Source organism: Corythoichthys intestinalis, chromosome 6 (genome assembly GCF_030265065.1).
Source record: "Corythoichthys intestinalis isolate RoL2023-P3 chromosome 6, ASM3026506v1, whole genome shotgun sequence".
Taxonomy (NCBI): Eukaryota; Metazoa; Chordata; class Actinopteri; order Syngnathiformes; family Syngnathidae; genus Corythoichthys; species Corythoichthys intestinalis.
The window spans coordinates 27,579,662-27,601,908 of record NC_080400.1 but is presented as its reverse complement, the minus strand read 5'-3'; the positions used below and the strand labels follow the sequence as shown (position 1 = coordinate 27,601,908).

Below are 22,247 nucleotides of genomic sequence, written 5' to 3'. Positions count from 1 at the left end.
GTCAATTTTAACCATCTTCCCTGTCCCTGCTGAAGAAAAGCAGGCCCAAACCATGATGCTGCCACCACCATGTTTGACAGTGGGGATGGTGTGTTCAGGGTGATGAGCTGTGTTGCTTTTACGCCAAACATATCGTTTTGCATTGTGGCCAAAAAGTTCAATTTTGGTTTCATCTGACCAGAGCACCTTTTTCCACATGTTTGGTGTGTCTCCCAGGTGGCTTGTGGCAAACTTTAAACGAGACTTTTTATGGATATCTTTGAGAAATGGCTTTCTTCTTGCCACTCTTCCATAAAGGCCAGATTTGTGCAGTGTACGACTGATTGTTGTCCTATGGACAGACTCTCCCACCTCAGCTGTAGATCTCTGCAGTTCATCCAGAGTGATCATGGGCCTCTTGGCTGCATCTCTGATCAGTTTTCTCCTTGTTTGAGAAGAAAGTTTGGAAGGACGGCCGGGTCTTGGTAGATTTGCAGTGGTCTGATGCTCCTTCCATTTCAATATGATGGCTTGCGCAGTGCTCCTTGAGATGTTTAAAGCTTGGGAAATCTTTTTGTATCCAAATCCGGCTTTAAACTTCTCCACAACAGTATCTCGGACCTGCCTGGTGTGTTCCTTGGTTTTTATAATGCTCTCTGCACTTTCAACAGAAACCTGAGACTATCACAGAGCAGGTGCATTTATACGGAGACTTGATTACACACATTTGGATTCTATTTCTCATCATCGGTCATTTAGGACAACATTGGATCATTCAGAGATCCTCACTGAACTTCTGGAGTGAGTTTGCTGCACTGAAAGTAAAGGGGCCGAATAATATTGCACGCCCCACTTTTCAGTTTTTTATTTGTTAAAAAAGTTTAAATTATCCAATAAATGTTGTTCCACTTCACGATTGTGTCCCACTTGTTGTTGATTCTTGACAAAAAAATTAAATTTCATATCTTTATGTTTGAAGCCTGAAATGTGGCGAAAGGTTGCAAGATTCAAGGGGGCCGAATACTTTTGCAAGGCACTGTATAATTGCAATACCGTGATACCGTGAAACCGCGGTATTTTTGCTCACGGTTATCGTACCGTCAAAATCTCATACCGGCACATGCCTAGTGTGAAAGCGATCACTATATTTGTTTAGTTTTTTTAATCCCGCGCCATGAAAATGAGTGACTTCCGGCAACAGTCTCGAGTTGAGAAAGCGGGCGCTGTGACGTGTACGGAGGAAGGAGTCCTCTTCACAATACAGTCGTACTGTTGTATGAGAAGGACTAAGGATTCAGCTGATTTTGCGGATTAATACGTTTATTTTTCGCATCACGCCAGCCAAACGGCTGCAGAAAAATCTTGCTGTAGGAGGGAGAGGCGTGTGCGCCTTTTGGGGGTTTCAAAAGGTTCCCATTCACCGGTGGATATTGGCCAAAACAAGCCCTACTACTGTGGTACCATGGGACTTACGAGGAAGTGAGTAAACATCGTGTTTTGTATTATGTCAAATACTGGGATCATTTTAATATGTAGGTGGCTTGCATTTTGTGACATGATCTTTGTCCCCTCGGCCGACGACCGGCGGCTTGTCGCACTTTCTCCAACAAGGAGAGCACTACGAGTATACTCGGCTTATTCCCCTCTTCAAGTGCCCGGTGTTCTGTCACATTTTACGACCGATCAGAAATTGCAACTTTGAGTTAAAAATAGCCGCGAACACAGCGATTACAAAGTAAACACTACAAACTTTCTTTAAATACAGGACTACTTACGTTTGATCATAGATTGGCATGTAAATGTTCAGCGGTCATTGTCCAGCTGCTTCCCCGGCAAGCTCTCTTGTCCATAGCAGCAGGGGAATGAGCTGTAAATTGCTTTCCGCCGGGCAGTTTGCTGATCGGCGAAGACAATTGACAACCCAGTCGTCATGTGGAATGATCCAGGCTTGTTATGTGTGATTTTCCGCTTCGAAGACTTTTAAACATCACTCGGTTCAGGTTAGCATGTCGGCTAGCTGTCACGCCTCTTGGTTTGTTTACATTCTCTGAAGCCGGGGAAGGGAAATGACATAAGCCCGATTTAGGTGGCATAAAATATCAGTCGGGAGGTGCGACAGGTGAAGTCGACAGTTTTGATCATTATGGAGTAATTTTGCCATGTCGTTTTGAATAAATGCATTTTTATTATTTCATATTCTATTTAGCACAAGACTGTTATTTGTCATGACCATGTCATTTATTTAGCTATTGGGGAAAACTACTTCAATAAAAAGAATATTCTGAGTAGAGAGACTGAAACAATGACATTTTGCGGCTCTCTTCATCACGTTTTCCTCGTTCTGAATAATTCCCCCTCAACGGGCTGACTGGTCCTTTTCAAACCATTTATTTAGGTAATGGTGAAAAATACTTGGATAAAAACAATCTCCTGTAAAAATATTGGAGTAGAGAGACTGAAACAATGACATTTTGCAACTCTCTTAGTCGTGTTTTCCTTGTTGTGAATAATTCCCCCTCAATGGGCTGCATACTAAATCAGATGAAATCGTGACTCCGCTGACGTCATCCACCTGTTGGGGGACACGAGAGCCCAATAATGGTAGGTGTGGCTAACCGGCAGATTAAAAGACTAATTTCACGTCATCTGCGCTTTGCTAAATTGCTGTTTTGCCTTAAAATCCATTTGAAGTCGATCGGCATTAACTCACTGGCTGCTATTTGACGACGCTAAATGCTCAATCCATTTGATCCGAGACAGTGAATGATTGCTGCCAGCCTTTTCAATCTGAATGGAGTGCATGGCATAGAAACGTGAGCGTTGACAGACAGTCCTCACAGTTTAAATAAACTGGACGTCTATCTTTGGCAATCTTAGGAAGTGAGTTAATAGTAGAAAAATGAAGTTCAGATTTGTTGACATTAAGATTAATCTTCGAGTTAGCAGGGGTTAAATTAGTCGGTAGACTTTATTTTAACAAATTCCGTGCAGTTACGTATTTTTTAATTTCAGGGCTCCAGACTGGCTAAGTTAGCGCGAGTCAATGGTTCCTTCCTCGCATGTCAACAAAATACAATACTAACAGATCTAACATAGTCACATAAATTCAAAATGCGGATCATTGTTCAAAATACCCATTCGGCCAAAATAATGTCACACCAGACTGCCGTAATTCATTTATTTCTGCGGGACTATTTTTTTTTTTTTTTTTGGATGCACAATGCGACCACAATAGAGAGGAGTGCTTCGGCCACTCATGCTCATGCTGCATTCGAAGAAGGTGGGAAGTTGGATTTATCCCACTCGGATGGTACCAGTTGCGACCTAAAAGCGTTCCAAGCGTTTTTTTTATTTTGGCTCTCAAAAGACATTTTGACCTCCAGCCAACATGGCTTCTCATAAGCGATCATATAGTGGAGGAAAAACAACGGCTGAGGTAAATGGACAACTGTAAACTGCCTTCTTTAGTTTTACTATTGACGGTCTGCTTTTCGACGGGCAGCACATTTTGTCGAGTAACGTCTGATTGAAGCAACTCGTCAAGTCGGGGTACTTTTTTTTTTTTTCTGACTTCGCAACTATGGCCTCCCAGTTCGAGTGGTGTTCCAATGATATTTATGCTGGTTGGAGGTTGCAAAACACCGATTTCCCACCTTCTTCATCAGTCTTCAGAGTCTTGACTGAAGAACGGCAACATAGTGAAACGTGCATTTAGAGGCTGTGGAAACAGAAGAAATGGGTAAATGACAGTTTTTACTAATTTCCAATGAAGAACAAGGAACAATACAAACTGTGGATACTTGCTGCTGGCTACAACATAAACACACCAGTGGAAAAAATATCACTCCGCTCTGCACCGTGTTACCAACAGAACTACTGGATTACAAATGTTGCTGTTCATACTGCAGTTTTTGACATGCAATGGTAGGTTTTAATAACTTCATCCTGAAAACATAGCCAACACTATTTTCATGCGTGCATATGTTTTTTCATTGGCATGCTAGGACGGGCTCATTGACTCACGCTAGCTTAGCCACTCAGGACCCCTGAAACTAATAAATAGCTAACTATCTGCACGGAATTTGTTGAAATCAACTCCACCGACTAATTAAACCCCCGCTAAATTGAAAATTAAGCCTAATGTCAAACATTCTGAACTTCCCCTTTAATACTGGAAAATAAAAACAAACTTAAATAATGAGCCAAAATGAATTACTTATACTATGTTATGTATTGATAGTCAATATTAAAGAAAAGTCTTTTTAAAAAATTCAAACAGTGCGTATTCGACCATGAATTATTTCGGGAACTTCCGCGGGACTCCCGTGGGGTGGGAGTCAAAATTGTATTAATCCTGTGATTGGGAAGGGAAAAATGTAGGGTATCCGCAGGGTCTTAAAAAGTCTAAAAATGTCTTAAACGCAATAATTTGAATTTAAGGCTTTAAAATGTCTAAAATTCTCCTAAAATTTCACAAAACGTCTTAAATACACATTTGAAAGGTCTTACTAATCTATTGGTATTACTTTTATCTAGAACATGCATGAACAGTCTTGCTGTCTATAGCTTAACTACAAAGTGAACTACCTGCGCTTTTTCCTGCAAGTCTTTTCTTTTTTGCTTGAATAGATCTGAAAGGAGTCTTAAACTGCATTCGTTATGGTCTTTAAAAAAGTCTTAACTGTTGTCGAAACCTGCAGAGACCCTGTAATAATCAACGGAAGTGGCGGTTTCACGGGTTGGAACGAAGGGGCACTGGCCTTACTTCTAATTTGAATGGCCCCTTAATATATTCACTATGGAAAACAGTCTGTGATGGCGCATTCATCTTGAATTCTAACCCTTATACTTTCTTATCCTTTCTTCAGAGTCTGAAGCAAGAGCTGCATTCTCTTCTGGAGGATAAGATCCGCAGGCCAGCCCCTGTGGACTGGCAGAACCGTCAGTCCAAAGATTGTGCCGTCATCACGGCCATCATCGATCTCATCACCACGCAGGAGACGACGGCAGCGAGGGTTGGGGGTCGCGACAGAAGCCACGACAGGACGTGGACCCCAAGAGGACAACACATTTACTTCAATGACGAGGACAGCGATGAGGACAATTAGTGCGGGATGAGATCTTAGAAGCTGAATTGCAGGTCGCTGGCTTATTTATTGGGAAACCACCCACCTAGTAGTCATTTCTTACAAACTAAACTATTAATAAGTGAAAGCAGGACTTTTGTATGTGATTTGAATGATCACCTGCAAACATTTTGCAAAGCACATCATGTAACACCAACATCTGCTCAGTACAGTATTCGTGTTAGAAGTGTACAGAATTTGTGAAACCATTTAAAGTGTAAATGTTATGACAATATGAAATAAAATATCTTCATCAGTGTTTGATAAACCTTTAATTTATTTTTAGCTTTATGCCCAAATTGGGGTAATTAGAACATATTTTGCCATAACATCCACGCATGCTTTGTGCAATATGAGCACAAAACGTATTTGGCGGAAAACACAGATAAGACTGAAAAAGCAGTTTCTGCTCTTGCACTCCTCTTTAAAAGACACTGTTGTATTTTAAGACAAAACAACTGTTGTGTTGGATAGAACTATATGTTTATATACTGACATGGCAGATTCATGGCGCATTAAGCCCCCAAACTATTTTTAATTTTTCCGTTTTACCCTGGAAAGCCCTGTTTACAGATGTCGCGCAACCGCTTTTGTTTCAACCCAGCAATAAAACAAAGGTAATTACATTTATTATTCAAAATGTCATTTTAACCTTAGAACAGTACTTCTCAAATAGTGGGGCGCGCCCCCCTGGGGGGGCGCAGAGCGATGCCAGGGGGGGCGCATGTGACCTCGGGGAACATGTTTTTTTTGGTTTTTTTTTTTTTACCGTACTGGAATAAAGTGTACTTGCACATCCACTCAGTACTGTAGGTGGCAGTGGCGCTCTCATTTTCAGAGTGCGCGCAGTATTTTTGAACTAAGGAGAGCACTCAGCACACACAGACAACAGATATGAAGAGCAGTGTGCCACCGCCATTTTCGAAAGCCGTTTTCCGACCGGACTCACTCACGCAGCGACCCACTGTCTTGTCCGGTTCTCACGTCGCCGCCTGAGAAGTGCCATTTTCGGCTTGGGATCGTCACGACGACCGCCCTCGCCTACGGTTCTACCTCGGCCGCCGTGAATGCACTTTTTTCGTGCCGTTTGCCTTTTAGCTTTGACTTTTAATACAGTGGGTGATGATGAAAGACCACTGTTTACTGTGTCTAAAAATAATTATAGCAGACAGCCAGAAGCCAAATCAATTAAGACGCCACTTAAAGACATTAGACCCCAATCTCATTGTTAAGCCGCTTGATTTTTTCAGTGAAAACGTGCCGAATATTGCCAACAATCGTCCTGCTTTGTCAGTGTTATATCAGTAAGCCAGTGAGCATTGTTAGCATGCTCATTGCAAATTAACTCCACACCATTGCAAAGGAGGTAAATACTGTGAGCAGCAAAAATAAAAACTGTCCTGTCCAAGGACACTTTTTTCTTCTTCTTTTATTCAGATTTGTTTTTTCGGTCAAATTTTTTGGCACATTGTCCTCATGAGTGAATGTTTCTAATCAATTTTAATTTGTTATTATTTACTGATTTTATTACATTTTATTTTTCTGTATCAAATGGTCAAAAATGTACCTTGAGTGTATTTTTTAGTTTGGATGTGAGTTTTTTTTTTTTTTTTTAAATTCAGGCAAATTGATGGGCGTTAAGTCTTTTCTGTTACAAACAAAACAATGTTAATAAAGTTATACTTTATAAGTTTATCTCTGTTATTTTCTCTAATAGGAAAAAAAAAGGATACAATGTGAGGCAGAGACGTACTTATAATAGTAATATTGTAGACAAATGATACTATTTACAGTGGCGGCAGAATTTGGGGGGGCGCGAAACATTTACGTCTTCCTTGGGGGGGCGTGACAGAAAACAATTGAGAAGCACTGCCTTAGAATCATTCATTGATGTCTAATATTTCGTTTTAAAAAAAAAAACTTTAAAAAATTATTCACTCGCATATTTTAAACTTATAACACATGACGTCACAATGAAAAAAATGGTGTCTGTAAAAAAGTCACAGATATTTTCCTCATAAATATCGCTTAATTGTATTAATTTTTTGTTACTGTTGCATTTTCTCCGATATTTTAGATGATGATTGATCCTAACAAAGAAAAATGGGGGAAAAAAAACGTTTAAAAGGGTAAATATATGAAAAAGAACATCTTGACCTCGCCTTGATGTCTGCGATTTCTGCATCAAGACCCTTGTTATATTACAGTGTTTCACCCATAAAATCCCCCCAAAAATCCAGCTGTGGCCATTCACAGCTGTGTCTTGACACTCTGTTATACATGCTACATGGAGTTTTTGAATCGAAACAAGGTAAGCACACGATTATATCTCGTTAAAGTTATGGCGTCTGTAATTCTGCTCTCGCGTTTTTTAAACAGCAAAACCCTTTAAAATCTCAATTTTTTCCCCAGAAAATTGAGATTTTAAGCTTCCCAATGATGTATCACACATGCATATCAGACAATTTTGAAATCTGGCCAAATTGGGGGTCTCAGAACGGAACTTCAAGTCACCTGAGTGTTTTCTGCCATATATACTGTATTTGTTTTAATTGTCCTCCTTTGCTAAAACGAAAATACATTAATTCAAAACAATTTAGCTTTTTAATACAAAAAAAAACTTTAAAACAGGCGTCCCCAACCTTTTATGCACCACGGACCGGTGTGATGTGGGTCTTTATTTTTTCACGGACCGGTGATCTGCCAAATTTTGCACCCTCATAAAATTTTGCTCCAAGGCTTTTCTGGCGGTGAAAAAACCCTCTTTTATATTCAGTTGGACTCTTTTCCTACATGTCCGTCCAGGATCGAACGTAAGTTAATACCGGTATTCCTTTCTTTAAAGAAAGTTTGTAGTGTTTACTTTGGAATCGCTGCATTCGCGGCCATTTTTAACGTTACACGCACGCAAATTTGGTCAAAACACTGGCAATTTGCTGCAGAAAAATACAGCAAATATAAAATACCGTTTGTTTTTAGCCTTGTCGTGTTAAGTGCAGGGAAAATATAACTCATCCGCTGAATCAGTGGCAGGCCTGAGCTTGTTTCGTTGAGACGAGATGGTACCATCTAGGTGTGATGGGAGAGTGAAAGAAGCCGGCTTCACAAAGATACGATGTTGAAAATTGTAGCACGGTTTTCAGTGCTCTCGTTGCGATGTCAGGATATTCCAGAAAGACTTTAATCCAGAACCTCGGTAGAGTTGTTGTCTCAAATGTGCAGTACGTTTAAGGTCGCCGTCATTTGCGATCTCTACAAGCTGATCCTCCTGTTGCACAGACATGGTCGAATCACTCTGTTTATTCACAAACGGGTCACGAATCCACTCCTTCATAGTTCGTGGGTCTTTAGAGATGGGGAAGTAGCGTAGATTTTGTTTGCCCTTTTCCCCATAAAAAATCTATCCAAAGATGTCTTTTTTTTCAGTCATTTTAGTGTTGGGGCTAATTATTTCCGGGAACAAATGTGATGTGCCTGCCCTACGGTATACGTTATTATCGAGGACAAGCGCACATAGATATGGCGGAAAACGGAGACAAGACTGAAAAAGCAATTTCTGCTCTTGCACCCCTCTTTAAAAGAAACTGCTGTATTTTAAGCCAAAACAACCCTTGTGTTTGATAGTATATACAGATATACTTTTCTGTATATGCTGCCATAGCAGATTCATGACTCATTAAGCCCCCGAACTATTTTTAATTTGTCCGTTTTACCCTGGAAAACCCCGTTTACAGACGTTTACAACCGTTTTTGTTTCAACCCAGCCATAAAATGGGTGTAGTTAATTATATTTATTATTTAAAATGTCAGTCATTTTTAGCTTAGAATCATTAATTGATGTCTAATATTTCGTTAAAAAAAAAAAACGAAAAAATTATTCACTCGCATATTTTAAACTTTTAAACAAATGACGTCAGAATGAAAAAAATGGTGTCTGTTAATTGTTTTTTGTTGTTGTTGTTTTGTTCCTGTCGCATTTTTACGATATGGTCGGTGACAAATAATCAATCCAAAAAAAAAAAAAAAAAACGTTTTAAAAGGGTGAATGTATGAAAAAGATAATCTCAATCACTCAATGATGTCTGCGATTTCTGCATCGCGACCCTTGTTTCACCCATAAAATCTCCAAAAAATCCAGCTCTGACTATTCACAGCTGTGTTTTGACATTCAGTGATATATGCTACATGGAGTTTTTGGATCGAAACAAGGTAAGTACGCGATAATAACTAGTTAAAGTCATAGCGTCTAATTCTGCTCTCGCGTGCTCTCACCTCCGGATAGGGTTTTACTGTGTAAAAAACATTTACCAAAAAAAAAAAAAAAAAAAAAAAAAAGCCCTCCTGTTCAAAACTTTTCTTCCCCCAGAAAATTGAGATTTTAAGCTTTCCAATGATGTATCACACATGCATTTCGGACAATTTTAAATTTGGCCAAATTGGGGGTCTCAGAGCGGAACTTCTAGTCACCTGAGTGTTTTCTACCATATACAAAACAAGATGTACTGCTAGCAGTCTATTATTTCTAATACGACATTCTATCTATCCTATAGTATTATATCTAGACTAAACAGTGATATTGGTGTTTTAATGGGCACAGGCCAAAGTTAATTCACCCAGAATGCCGTGACCCTCGTGAGGAAAAGCGGCATGGAAAATGAATGAATGCAGTCGTTAATAAATTATTATTTCTGTGCGGCCTGGTAGCAAATGTGACACAGACCGGTACTGGGCCGCGGCCCGGCGGTTGGGGAACCCTGCTTTAAAATGTTTGTTTAGTCCCCACCCCCGCAGCATTGACCACAGAAAATATAGGAACAAATATATGCTTCTTTTTACAATGTGAAAAAATGTTTTCCTCCTGATGTCGAAACGTGGTAACTCATTTACGATCGGCTGTTTACAGAGCCATCAAACCAATATTGTTCTATTAATGAACATACACCACATAAAAAACATAGAAAGCATCAAGGCTCTTCTTTTTGTGTGACTATAAGAAAATGATTCTTCTATTTTGTAGTGAAAATTCTCAATTTGGAAAAATTCACCACCAGAGGGGTTGTAAAACTTGATAACTTTATAGTAGTGTGTAAGGGCTGGCTGATGAATAAAGTAATGCATGAAGAAAAACCAGAAAGCCCAAAATAATAATACATTGTATTCATAGAGCACTTTAACAGATGCTCAAAAACACTTTACAGTAAAAACAAATGTCAATAGGTCAACAATTAAGATGTTATTTTTTTTATGGTTCATTTGACATGTTGTACAGTACAATCACTGGAGACTTTAGTACATCTGTACAATCAACCCAATGCATGGAGCTGTATCAAAAACTCTTTTTCAGCATTTACAGTGGAAGTAAAAAAACAACATTTTCTCATTCAATTGCATAAGAAAGCGTTTCGAAACGTTTGATGAATAAATTGGTTTCTAAATATTTATTGAGAAAATATTCATATTTGTAATGACTTTACATATTTACAGAATGGTACACAACTGATTTACATGTAATTCGGGGGTTCAAACCACACGGTGCATCTTCCTTATTTATTTGAAAAAGTGCCTTCAGTTTTTAACAAAAAACATTTTTCCCTTTACACATATTATGGAGATGTTCACAATTACATCACCTTCATGGGAAAAATTACTGAAGTACAGCTCCTAATCAAATATTAACTGCAGAGATTTTTGTCACATGAAAGAATATTAGCAGTATAGTAACTAGGGGTGTGACAAAATATCAAAATGGTGATATATCGTGATACTTTGTATCCCAAAAGGTTATCGATGTGCGCCTGCCAAGAATCGAGATATTGTTTTGAAAAGTGTCAATGTCTTAAAAAAAAAAAAAATCACCAACAATTTGCTACCAAAATCTTCCACCATAATAGTGTCTCAGTTAACTCTAAAGCTGCATTGATGGTGCTCGACGCCCAATCCATTTAGACTGGGAAGGTTCGTTCATTCAAAACCAGAGCATTCACAGTCATTCTGTCCGATTTTCAGGTCATCTACAGGTCACTTGCTGTTCATTTTAGGGCATTTACAGTTCATTTCTGTTGAGTTTGAGTCACTGCCTATCAGGGGTGAAAGTGGGCCAGAACGGTCAGGAACACAGTTCCGGTATAAAATTCAGGGCCGGGATGGTGTTCCCGTACACGATGCTTTGATTCCGAAAATATGATGGCAACTGTCAAAATGCTATGTTAAAAAAAAAATGCTAAGCCGCCACACATGCATTTCATCTCCAAGAAGAAAGCAATCTACCAATATCAGATTTACATACACAAGTGTTAACAACAAGCATAATAAAGTGCTTGTGTAGCGTAGTCCGGTTCCACCAATATTTATTATTTATTTTATTCCACGGACGGCATGTAGGTTTCCCCAGCTGCTGCATTTAGCAGAGTCTGACGAGGATGAGTCAAGTCAATGTGCGAATGCATGAAATGGCTGAACTCATTTATCCGTTCAATTGGCTGAGATACTGACATGTGATCAGCAGAGATAGTTAGCTCTGATTGGTTCAAATGTGCATGTTTTCTGGAGCAGCAAAAAAAAAAAAAAAATCGTTGAATTGATGCGACAAAAAAGGGCAATGCAACATAAAATGGATCAAATCTTTAAAAGTAAGCAAAGAGTTGAGGAGGCTCATTTATCATATTTAGTTTTATTTGCTCTGATGGGGAGGTTCAGAACTTCTTAGCTGTCAATGTGCACTTTGGACCTATATTTCTTCATTTATGTTAGGCTACTTATTCATTTCCTTATGATTTAAAAAAGTCATAATGTTTGCGCGATCTTCAAAATACATTCCATTTCACTCTGCATAATATAAGTCATTTGTACTTATTTTCCAGAATATATGTTACTTATATCGTATTAAAAAAAAAAAAATGTTTACATTAACTTCAATTTTAATATACATCCTATGTTCTTAAGTAGTTAAAATTGAGATTTGGCATTTAGTATGTGAGGAACTGAGGGAAAATAAAATAAAAACAGTTTTCTTTGCATTTCAGTAGTTTTAGGAGGTTTGCCCCCCTCCGAAAAAAAGAAAATATATAAATAAATAAAATTTCTGGCTCCGTGGAGACCTTCACGTCGGGGAGTTCCGGCAAGAAATTCTAGCCACTTTCACCCCTGCTGCCTATTGATTTGGGTGATTCCCAGGTCATTTCCTGTTCTGTAACTCAAACAGGAAGAGACCCATAAAATACGACGAAATCAAAAGGAAGTGACTGAAAATGAACAGGTAAATGACCGTAAATGGCCCAAAATTACCTCTTTGCCTGGCATTGGCTGCCACTACCGGCCATAGACTGAGAGGTTGGAAGTTAATGAACATTCGTTCATTCGCTGCCATCCCTTCCACTTCAAACGGACTGAACGTCTACTAATGATAAACTCCTTCCAATTCACAGCACAAGCATGTTTTTTCGTTTATTAGTTGTTTGTAGAATATCCTAGAATGATTTCCTGACCAATGTATCGATAATCGTTGTATCGTCAGATCCAGAGGTTGCGCTAGACTTTTTCGTTGTCTGTCATTTTGACTGAGTGTCATAAAAATCCGGTCATAATCTATTTTTACCCGTCACTTACATTTTTAAAATGATAATAATGACATATTCAATAGTATTTAGTTTTCATTCATTTTTAATTAATATTCCTTCCGAACACGCTTAACAAGAGGCAAACAGACAGCGGAGTGCACCAATCAGCGACGGGCAGACGTGCCGTTAGCAAAGCGACGAGGGCAGGACAAGGGACTTGTGCACGGAAGTAAACATACGAGGAGAACAGAGTTTATTCAACATGGCTAGCGCGAGACAGACTGTTGTCAATGTCTCGTGTCGATGTGTTTTAGCTCATTTAAAACTGAATTTACCGAGGATTGGAACATATTCTCGGCTCACCCGTTCGCCATCCGTGTTGATGTAGAGACGACTTTCGGCGCGCAAGAGTGACGTTGCTCGTGAAGAACACGTCACGCAAATAAACAAATCTGATTTGTCGATTGATTTTGTACTTACTCGAGAGGCTGTGTCCCAGACTTTTCTCTCAGTGTTTGAAAAATACAGGGAGAACAGTCTGGCCGTGCCAGGCAAACACTCCGTTGCCTTGACATTTTTCCGAGTAAGGCCAACGACGTCATGCATCAAGAGAGACAATCGCTAATTAATATGCTCACTCGCCACCCTGTGGTCTGGGGTGTGAATCGCAACCTGTCAAAATGACGGATGGACTTGTTTTTTCCGTCACCGTTTTAAAAAACCGGTCAACAACGGAAAAAATTCGGTTAACGCGACCCCTGGTCAGATCATCGTTATTGTGAGCTTTGTATCGTAAATTATATTGTAATTTGAGGTACCAAGAGGTTCCCACTCCTAATAGTGACCCACCCAGGTTATAAGATGACTTACGTATTCGCTGTTTATGTGTACTATCTAAATGTCAGAGAACTGTGCTAAGTGAGTTGAGGAGCCCCATTTGAATAAATGTAATGTTTTGACATTTATCTTGCGTTGTCTATAGGCAATTTGAACCATTTTTGGGTTGAAAAATGCAGCTAAACAGAAGGAGAACTCATGATAACTAAACATAAACACAACACTGTAGGGATCAACACATACTGTAGTCTTAATCCATTGATAACGATTAATCTGTGCAGTTACATGATAACAACGCTAGTCAGTCTGCACATGAGTGTGCTTGGTTTACATGCCTCAGGAGTGCACCTGATATACATTAACAATGTTTCAATTGTAGTTACTTCGGGTACTATACTTCACTACTGGGTGTGTGGAAGGTGACCATTCAAGGGTACTCGCATCTAAATCAGCCAGGGAAGCTTATAGAAACTGGATATGAATTTACCATTGGATGTCTGCTATTTTGGTTGGGATACTGTAATAGTGTTCATTTGCGAAATGTGCAACTCTCCCCCAATTTTTGTCTCTTATTTTTAAAGAGACCTTGAAGGCATTTAGTTGATGACACCAAGGCAAGGACAACCATCTTGTGTCTTCATTGCTATTTATCGCCACGGACATGAAGTTAGGCCCAGGCCAAGGTCCGCTATTGCCCCTGAAGGCATTAATGTCCACAATGTCAAACATTTGTCTCAAGGCCCTGCAGGCGGTCCATCCTCTGCACATTGCGCTCAATGGTGGCCTGACACGTGATTGGCTCTGCACACTCTGCCAGGAACCAGCCGCGCTCACCGTCACGCAGACGCTCGCCCTCGTACCAGCCTGGCAGAGAAGAAGAGACCGCAGTTCAATTTAGTGAGTATTTAAATTTGTGCATTTTTATTAGGGCTGTCAAAATTATCGCTTTAACGGGCGGTAATTAATTTTTTAAATTAATCACGTTAAAATATTTGACGCAATTAACGCACATGCCCTGCTCAGATTAAAATGACAGCACAGTGCAATGTCCACTTGTTACTTGTGTTTTTTGGAGTTTTTTCGCCCTCTGCTGGCGCTTGGGTGCGACTGATTTTATGGGCTTCAGCACCCATGAGCATTGTGTAGTTATTGACATCAACAATGGCGGGCTACTAGTTTATTTTTTGATTGAAAATTTCAAAAATTTTATTAAAACGAAAACATTAAGAGGGGTTCTATAACTTGTATTAACATTTATCTTTTAAGAACTACAAGTCTTTCTATCCATGGATCGCTTTAACGCAATGTTAATAATGTTAATGCCATCTTGTTGATTTATTGTTATAATAAACAAATACAGTACTTATGTACCATATACTGAATGTATATATCCATCTTGTGTCTTATCTTTCCATTCCAACAATAATTTACAGAAAAATATGGCATATTTTATAGATGGTTTGAAATTGCGATTAATTAAGATTAATTGATTTTTAGGCTGTAATTAACTCGATTAAAATTTTTAATCGTTTGACAGCCCTGGTTTTTATGTTTATTTTGGATTTTTTGGCAACATTTAAAAGTGGGCTACTACTAATACTTACCATCTTCTACTGTCTGAGAGACAAGCACCACATCAGCCACCTGCAGTGACAATTCGTCTGGCTGCTTAGCTGTGTAGGTTCGTATCACCTCAACCTGAGTTGCATCTAGAACAGCAATACCCGTTAATCTTTAGGGCAGTTCAAGTAACCATTTGCATTTTACTTAACAGCCACACGGGGGAGTGATTGTCTTACTCGTCCTGTCCTGACTCTTCTCTTTGTTGACATTGTGGCCCAGGGCACTGATCCACCGGGCACGCTCATTTCTAAAAGCACACACTTTGTGTCAAGTTTCGGAACAATTAGTCAACAGAATACAACATTAGGTACACCTTAGGACAGTTTGAACCACCCAAAACGTATCCTCATAAAGACCTGGCGTCCACATACAGTATGTGGACATTTTGGGTAATGTAGGCCACAATACATAGGCTGAGTTTGACTTTTGGGCCAGGGGGCAAACAACATGTTGATGACCCCAAAACACAGTGTCAGCAATAAAATTAACTTACAAGAATATGTATAATAAGTTGAAAATGAGCGTTTTTTTGTTTCCCATCATTCTTGAGGGGAATTCTAAATCAGGATGCTTAGGACAGCTATACTTTTTGCCAAGATTGTCATTCATTGAAAATGGTATGCCCGCCGGTGTCGTGCCAATGTAGTTACCCCAGTCTAAATTTGTATTCCCCGGGCGGAGCCACATGGAGGTAGATTTGTGTCTTCATTTTTCGATTAAAAAAAATGTTTGAATGCAAAACTAAATTTGAAACTCAAAAAAATGCATTTGAAAGCTATTTTTCTTTGAATTTTTGTTCTGATTGATGTCAGTTTTTTTTGATTGAAGCAACTTTTTTGATTGAAGTAATGTTGTTTTAGGTTTGGGCTACATTTTGGATAGGACATTTGTGTCTTGATTATTCAATCAAAAAATAAGTTGCTTCAAACAAAAAAATATATATTTTCAAACGAAAAATCACTTCAATCAAAAAAAGAAAAATTTCAATCATAGAAAAAAAAGCTTTTTGAATGCGAAAAAATATTTGAGACTCAAATATTTGCATTTGACACTTAATTTTTTATTTAAAAAGTTTTTTGGGCCATATTATGGATAGGACATTTGTGTCTAAATCATTCAATCTCCCAAAAAGTTCCTTCAATCCCCCAAAAATATTTTAAAACAAAGAAAAAAATCTTTTGAAAAATAAAATTGCCCTCCCCAATTTTTTAAAAATAATATGCAAAGCAAATGACTGTCTAAGGTGCTAGTCACATGGTCTGTTCATAAAAATAATTTTGACCGATTATAAATTTTGTTGTTGTTCATTTCATTCATTTTTGTTGGTTACTTTAATGCTTTACAACTTTTATACATACCGTATACAGGAAAGTCAATTACATGCAATGACACTTTTCCCCCACCAGGTGGGTCCTGTCCCCCCCTTAAACTCCGCTTATGCCATAATATTATTAATTTATTATTAAAACATTAGATTTATAAGTTAATGATCATTATGATATTATGATATATAATTCTTCAGCAGGGGGACACGTCTGGCAGTGCAGGATTTGAGTCCCTGGCGGCGCATTGTGTTACTGATAGTAGCCGTTGTTACTGTGGTCCCAGCTCTCTGTAGGTAATTCAGTAGGTCCCCCCGTGTGGTTCTGGGATTTTTGCTCACCGTTCTTGTTATCATTTTGACGTCACGGGGTGAGATCTTGCATGGAGCCCCAGATCGAGGGAGATTATCAGTGGTCTTGTATGGCTTCCATTTTCTAATAATTGCTCCCACAGTTGTTCCCAGCTTGGTGCAGGTCTACAATTTTGTCTCTGGTGTCCTTCGACAGCTCTTTGGTCTTGGAAATAGTGGAGTTTGGAGTGTGACTGACTGAGATTGTGGACAGGTGTCTTTTATACCGATAATGAGTTAAAACAGGTTCCATTAATACAGGTAAAGAGTGGAGCCTCGTTAGATCTTGTTAGAAGAAGTTAGACCTCTTTGACAGCCAGAAATCTTGCTTGTTTGTAGGTGACCAAATACTTATTTTCTACTCTAATTTGGAAATGAATTCTTTAAAAATCAAACAATGTTTGATGTTTGACAATTTCTCCGCCCGTCTGTGTGGCTGTCGCGCGCCCGGTGGGGCTTGCGTGCTGCTGGATGTGGTAGGGCATGCTCCGGTTGGGGGTTCCGGTGCCGGGATTGGCGATGCGGCGGCGTAGGGTTGGTCGCCAACGGGCTTACACTCATAAGAGATTCACACGATTACTGGGTTCTAGATCACAGAACTGATTTGTGTACACTCTACCCCCTTTCAATCACTTAGCTTATAGTCTTATAGACACCCCCACCCCCATTCTCCTCTTTCACTGGCCAATAGGCCCCCACATGGTGTAAACCGGAAATACATCTCGCTGACGATAGCACCAGCATATTAGTAACTAGTTTAGATGTTCAATGTATTTCTTGTTGTTGTTTGTGTATGTGTTTCTTTTCTTTCTTCTCTTGTATTTCTTTTCTTCTGTCCCCCCATAATCCCTTCCTGTTCGCTGCTTTGTCATAATAAAAAGGTATTTTGAATGATCACAATGGGAGTATGTCAGACTCTCAATGTGAAACATTAAAACTGTTCAGAATCCGGGCACTTAGACTTCCATTCTCTGTGTCAAACAGCTGAACAGGGCAGGTTTAAAAAAAAAAAAAATAAAAATAAATAAATAAAAATCAAACAATGTGATTTTCTGTTTTTTTTCCCACATTCTGTCTCTCATGGTTGATGTTTACCCATGTTGTATGTAAATGTTAAGAGATGGACACCTGCGACTTATAGTCAGGTACGGCATATAAGTGGATTTTTTTTTTTTTTTTTTTTTAATTACGGTATACGTCCATTTCATTATGGCTGACACACCTGACATTTCTGGCATCAGACGTCTGGCACCTTCAATGGGCAGCCTATGAGTTCAATGAGTGAAAATTTGGCAGGCATGCGTTATCGGAAAATATTTAAACACAAGGAATCCGAAATTTTTAATGAATAATTTTCATCAGTAAAATAGCCACTGAGTAAAGAAGTCAAACAAAAGGAAACAATGTAAAAATAAAGCATGTGTCATTTTTATGCGCAAACTAAATTCTGAGCACAGTCTTAAGAGTAATGATATATATATCAAAATGAAGTCACCATATTAAGAAAAGAGAGAACATAATTCCACATTGAATATGGTCTATTAATGTTTGACTAGCTAGATGACTCACTTGAAATTCTTGTTTTATGATTGTAGTTTGTAGTGCGTCATTAATGTGTTTTAAACATTTATTATGATGCCTCATGGGTGCTGAAATTTACAAACAGATAATCACAATTATAAAAAATATTAAGGAACAGCTCTCTCTCAATGTCAATCAAAATATCAAAAACAATATGTTTTCATATAAGCAGCTTTTCATTATTAGATTCTTCAGTCTTCCTAAGAAAAAGTTCAGTGAGTGTGTGTGCTGAATGTTGAGAGAGCGAACAGAATGGGCCTTATTGAGTAAATTTGAGCGGCTCAGCAGGTTTGCAAAAGAAAGAGGTGTGTTGTCAGGCCGACAAGTTGAACAGAAGCAGCACAAAGGTAAAGTCTCAGGAGGCCACCGAGAGACTTTGAAATGCTTTTTTTTTTTGTGTCGTCTCATCCATGGGAAGGAAATGCACACGTATGATGGGCGGAGCCAAACAGATCAAGATCCATGTAACTTAAGCTCTCGTTTTTACCTGTTCCCACATCCCACTGCGGGGTAGAATCTTGCTGCGTGAGATTTAAATGAATAGATGAGCATGAGCGTTAAAACATAAGAAATACAGTGGTACCTCGACATACGATCGCTTTGTCACACGATCTTTTCAACATCCGACTTAAAATTTGACTCGCCATTTGTTTCTTCATCCGACGACATGCTTGAAATACGATTTATGACAGCACTGCAGTTTTTATGTTTTGACGCAAGACAGTCACACAGCGGATTTTCTTGTTAGAGAAATCAACACAGGTTCCAAAGTTCGTGCAGGTGGTGAAAAAAGGTGACGCTTACCATTGGAATGAAGATGGAAATGATAGATAAATATGTGCGTGGTGTGCGCATCTGTGACCTGGCTTGAAAATACGGACGTAGAATGTCTGCAATCTCGATGGTCCTCCTCTGACGTCCGTTCGCCAGTCTTTATAAGTTAAGGTGACTATTATTGTTGTAACATCGCCAAAGAAATCGCCAGCTTCGTCAGGTTTTTTAATCATTTATTCCAAAACTCGTGCACAACACGCCTACTGTCCACTGCAGCTGACACAGACAACAGAACACCTTAATGCCAGCAATATGAAGCAATCATCAGAGAATCCCAAAATGTGAAAAATAAGGTCGTAATAAAACCTTTTTTTCCAAATTTGTAAAAAGAAAAGTCAAAATGAATATGTGTAATAAGCACTCGGATATATATAACCCTTGCTAAATCCTGTTTGTTTTTTTCATGGAACCTGCAGATGCATGTGTTGACTTGCATTCATCATTTTTTTTCTAAAAAGAAATGTCAAAATTCTTAATTAGTTTAAAAATCATGAAACTTTAGGTGTATCAAAAGTGATACATTTGGCAATATGGGGTTAAAAGAGAAAGATAAATCTCTGCTGCACCTATCTCTGTGACACCAGCCACACAGTGCGTTCAGGTACATCACGCAAAACACATCCACCACATTAGTACCTGAATTGTTACATTATTACAGAAATTATTAATATTGTTATTATTATTACTTATAATTTATTTGTTTTGCTATGTGTAATTGTCATTTGTAATAGAACCAGCAGTATTTATTAAGGATTTAGTGTAGGTTTTCGGGCTGTGGAACAAATTAATGGAATTATATTGTATTCTTATGGGAAAATCCTGCTCAACATACGACCATTTCGACTTACAAACTAGGTCCTGGAACGAATTAACTTCGTATGTAGAGTAGAGGTGCACGATAATGATCAGTCCGATAATTATCGGTCCGATAATAGGAATTATGACGCCATTCCAATAAATCCGATAACATATTATATTATCGGCCCTTTTAATAATATTTTTGGCACGGTGTCTGATTGGGATTTGTGCGTTTGTTTCCACTCCTTTTTTTCCAGTATGCAAAGTTTAGTTACCTTTTTTGTTTTTTTCATTATAATAATGTTCATGTCATCATGAAAATTCTGGTTGGGTCAAAGGCAAATCCAAGCTAAATCAACCACTAGTATTTTTGACGTACTGTACAGGTGTTCAAAAACTCAGGTGAATATACATTGAAAAATGAGATATATATTATCGATTATCGTATCGGTATCGGCCTTGAGGAGCAGGAAGTTATCGATATCGGTTTCAAAAAATGGATATCGTGCACCCCTAATGTAGAGGTACCACTGTATGCTGAAAAATATAAAGCCTGTGCTTTTATACGTAAAGTATATAAATCATATGTGAGTCATCTTGGATTATTGTTTTTTAATTGTACACTTTGCCTTGTGATCCTTTCTTGGACACGTGTGGAATGGTCCTTACGTTGCCTGCCTCAATGGTCAAGGGTCATAATAAATAAAAAATAAGATAAAATAAAACAGGCCTTATATGGACTACTTTTAGACGAGCACTTGTCTCCATTAGGTTCACTGGTTAGCTGGAGTCCAACCTAGCTGACTTTGGATGAGAGGTGGCATTCACCCTGGACTGGTCACAACCCAACATACTAAAATTTTGAGTCTTCATTAAACTTAGCGTGATTGTTTTAGCATTGTTTCAAGACTTGGGTCTGTTCTTTGAAGCCCTTTCAGCTAGTTCTTGTCGATTACACAATTCTCATCTCTGTTTGAAACAAAATGACTATAAGATGGTTACTTCGGACCAAAATGGCACACTACTTTAAGTGTGGTCTCTTGAGAATTGTGTGTGTCGGCTCCAGCTGACTTATATGCTCCTTTTGGCTCCTTCCTGTATATGACCCACAACTTTTGACCTTATGGTATCTTAGGTGGCCTACTAGTGTGACTCAAGTCAACACATGGTTTAACTTTAGCAACATCACTGCACTGTTGCAAATTCTTATCACGAGATGATGGCTTTGTAACTGATTAACCCTCAGCCTTGAATACAACCATATTCCTCTTTTCCTTTAGAAAGAGGATACACTAGCACTAGCAGCATTAGCATATGTGTCAAAAATGTGACTTGATGTAGTAGGGAAAGACAGCAGCTAGTCATTATAGTGACACGTTCGAATGCACATCATGTACATGCATGTCAGTGACAAGCACTTTAATGGTTATCTGTGATATGTACATGACGTAGGAGTATGTTTATGTGTTTATACGGAGACAGGTGTGGGGCTGGTTAGGTGAATAGCTAAAGAGCTAGAGAATGTGAAGCATCATAAATCCATTATCAGGGGATCTTCTTACACCCCTGCCTATGTGCAATGTGCAACCTCTTTCCCGACTAGATAAAAAGCGATGACAGTTTTCTTCTATCCTTCCTTCCTCATCTCTGTTCCCCACATCAGTGTGTTTGCCCAACAGTTCCGTGGGCTAAAGAAAGGGTCAAATGTGCTTTCCTACGATTGACAAAAACATAACATGTCTCTCGGCGTGAAGGGAAACTCCTGTATTGGAGCAAAGAGTTCCCATTAGTGAAGCATCTTCATGGTATTTAAACCAATGCAATGAGACCAATGAAATTGTCCCAATAAAAAACATGTCTTGACTAGGGTTGGGCATCGAGCATCGATGGGACTAACACTCCGAATCTCCTGGAACCATCTGAATTTTAACATTTTGATTCCATGTTTCGATGCCTTGACCGCCATACGGAAAAAAATAGCTGCCGAACACCACGAAGAAGAAGCGACATGAAGCGTGTGTTTGTGCATTACAGCTTGATTTCAACAATGGACATGGTGCGGTGGCGTTCAAATGTTTGGCTGAACTTCACGAAGAAAAATGACCTGTAAGCTCAGTGCAACATTTGCAACACAGCTATATTATTCAAAGGTGGCTGCACAACCAATAAGATGAAACACCTCTAGCTTCATGGAATGCAAGTGCCAAGTAGGGCATAGCTGGGTGCTGCGCCGGTCCTCTA

General features: G+C 38.9%; 2 protein-coding genes across 3 annotated transcripts in view; one reads left to right on the top strand and one right to left on the bottom strand.

The window, feature by feature from the left end:
• dhx36 (DEAH (Asp-Glu-Ala-His) box polypeptide 36) overlaps positions 1-6,719 on the top strand; it is a 41,673-nt gene extending 34,954 nt beyond the window's left edge. For both annotated transcript variants that reach the window (XM_057839458.1, XM_057839456.1), the window contains exon 26: positions 4,848-6,719. In XM_057839458.1, the coding sequence (XP_057695441.1) occupies positions 4,848-5,087 (240 nt within the window). In that variant the 3' untranslated portion in view covers positions 5,088-6,719. The remainder of the gene's footprint in view (positions 1-4,847) is intronic.
• A 3,544-nt stretch (positions 6,720-10,263) lies between these two features.
• LOC130917453 (rho guanine nucleotide exchange factor 26-like) overlaps positions 10,264-22,247 on the bottom strand; it is a 63,814-nt gene continuing 51,830 nt past the window's right edge. The window contains exons 13-15 of the mRNA XM_057838857.1: positions 15,298-15,368; positions 15,103-15,207; positions 10,264-14,362 (exon numbers count right to left, since the gene is read on the bottom strand). Coding sequence (XP_057694840.1) covers positions 14,220-14,362; positions 15,103-15,207; positions 15,298-15,368 — 319 coding nt within the window. The 3' untranslated portion in view covers positions 10,264-14,219. The remainder of the gene's footprint in view (positions 14,363-15,102; positions 15,208-15,297; positions 15,369-22,247) is intronic.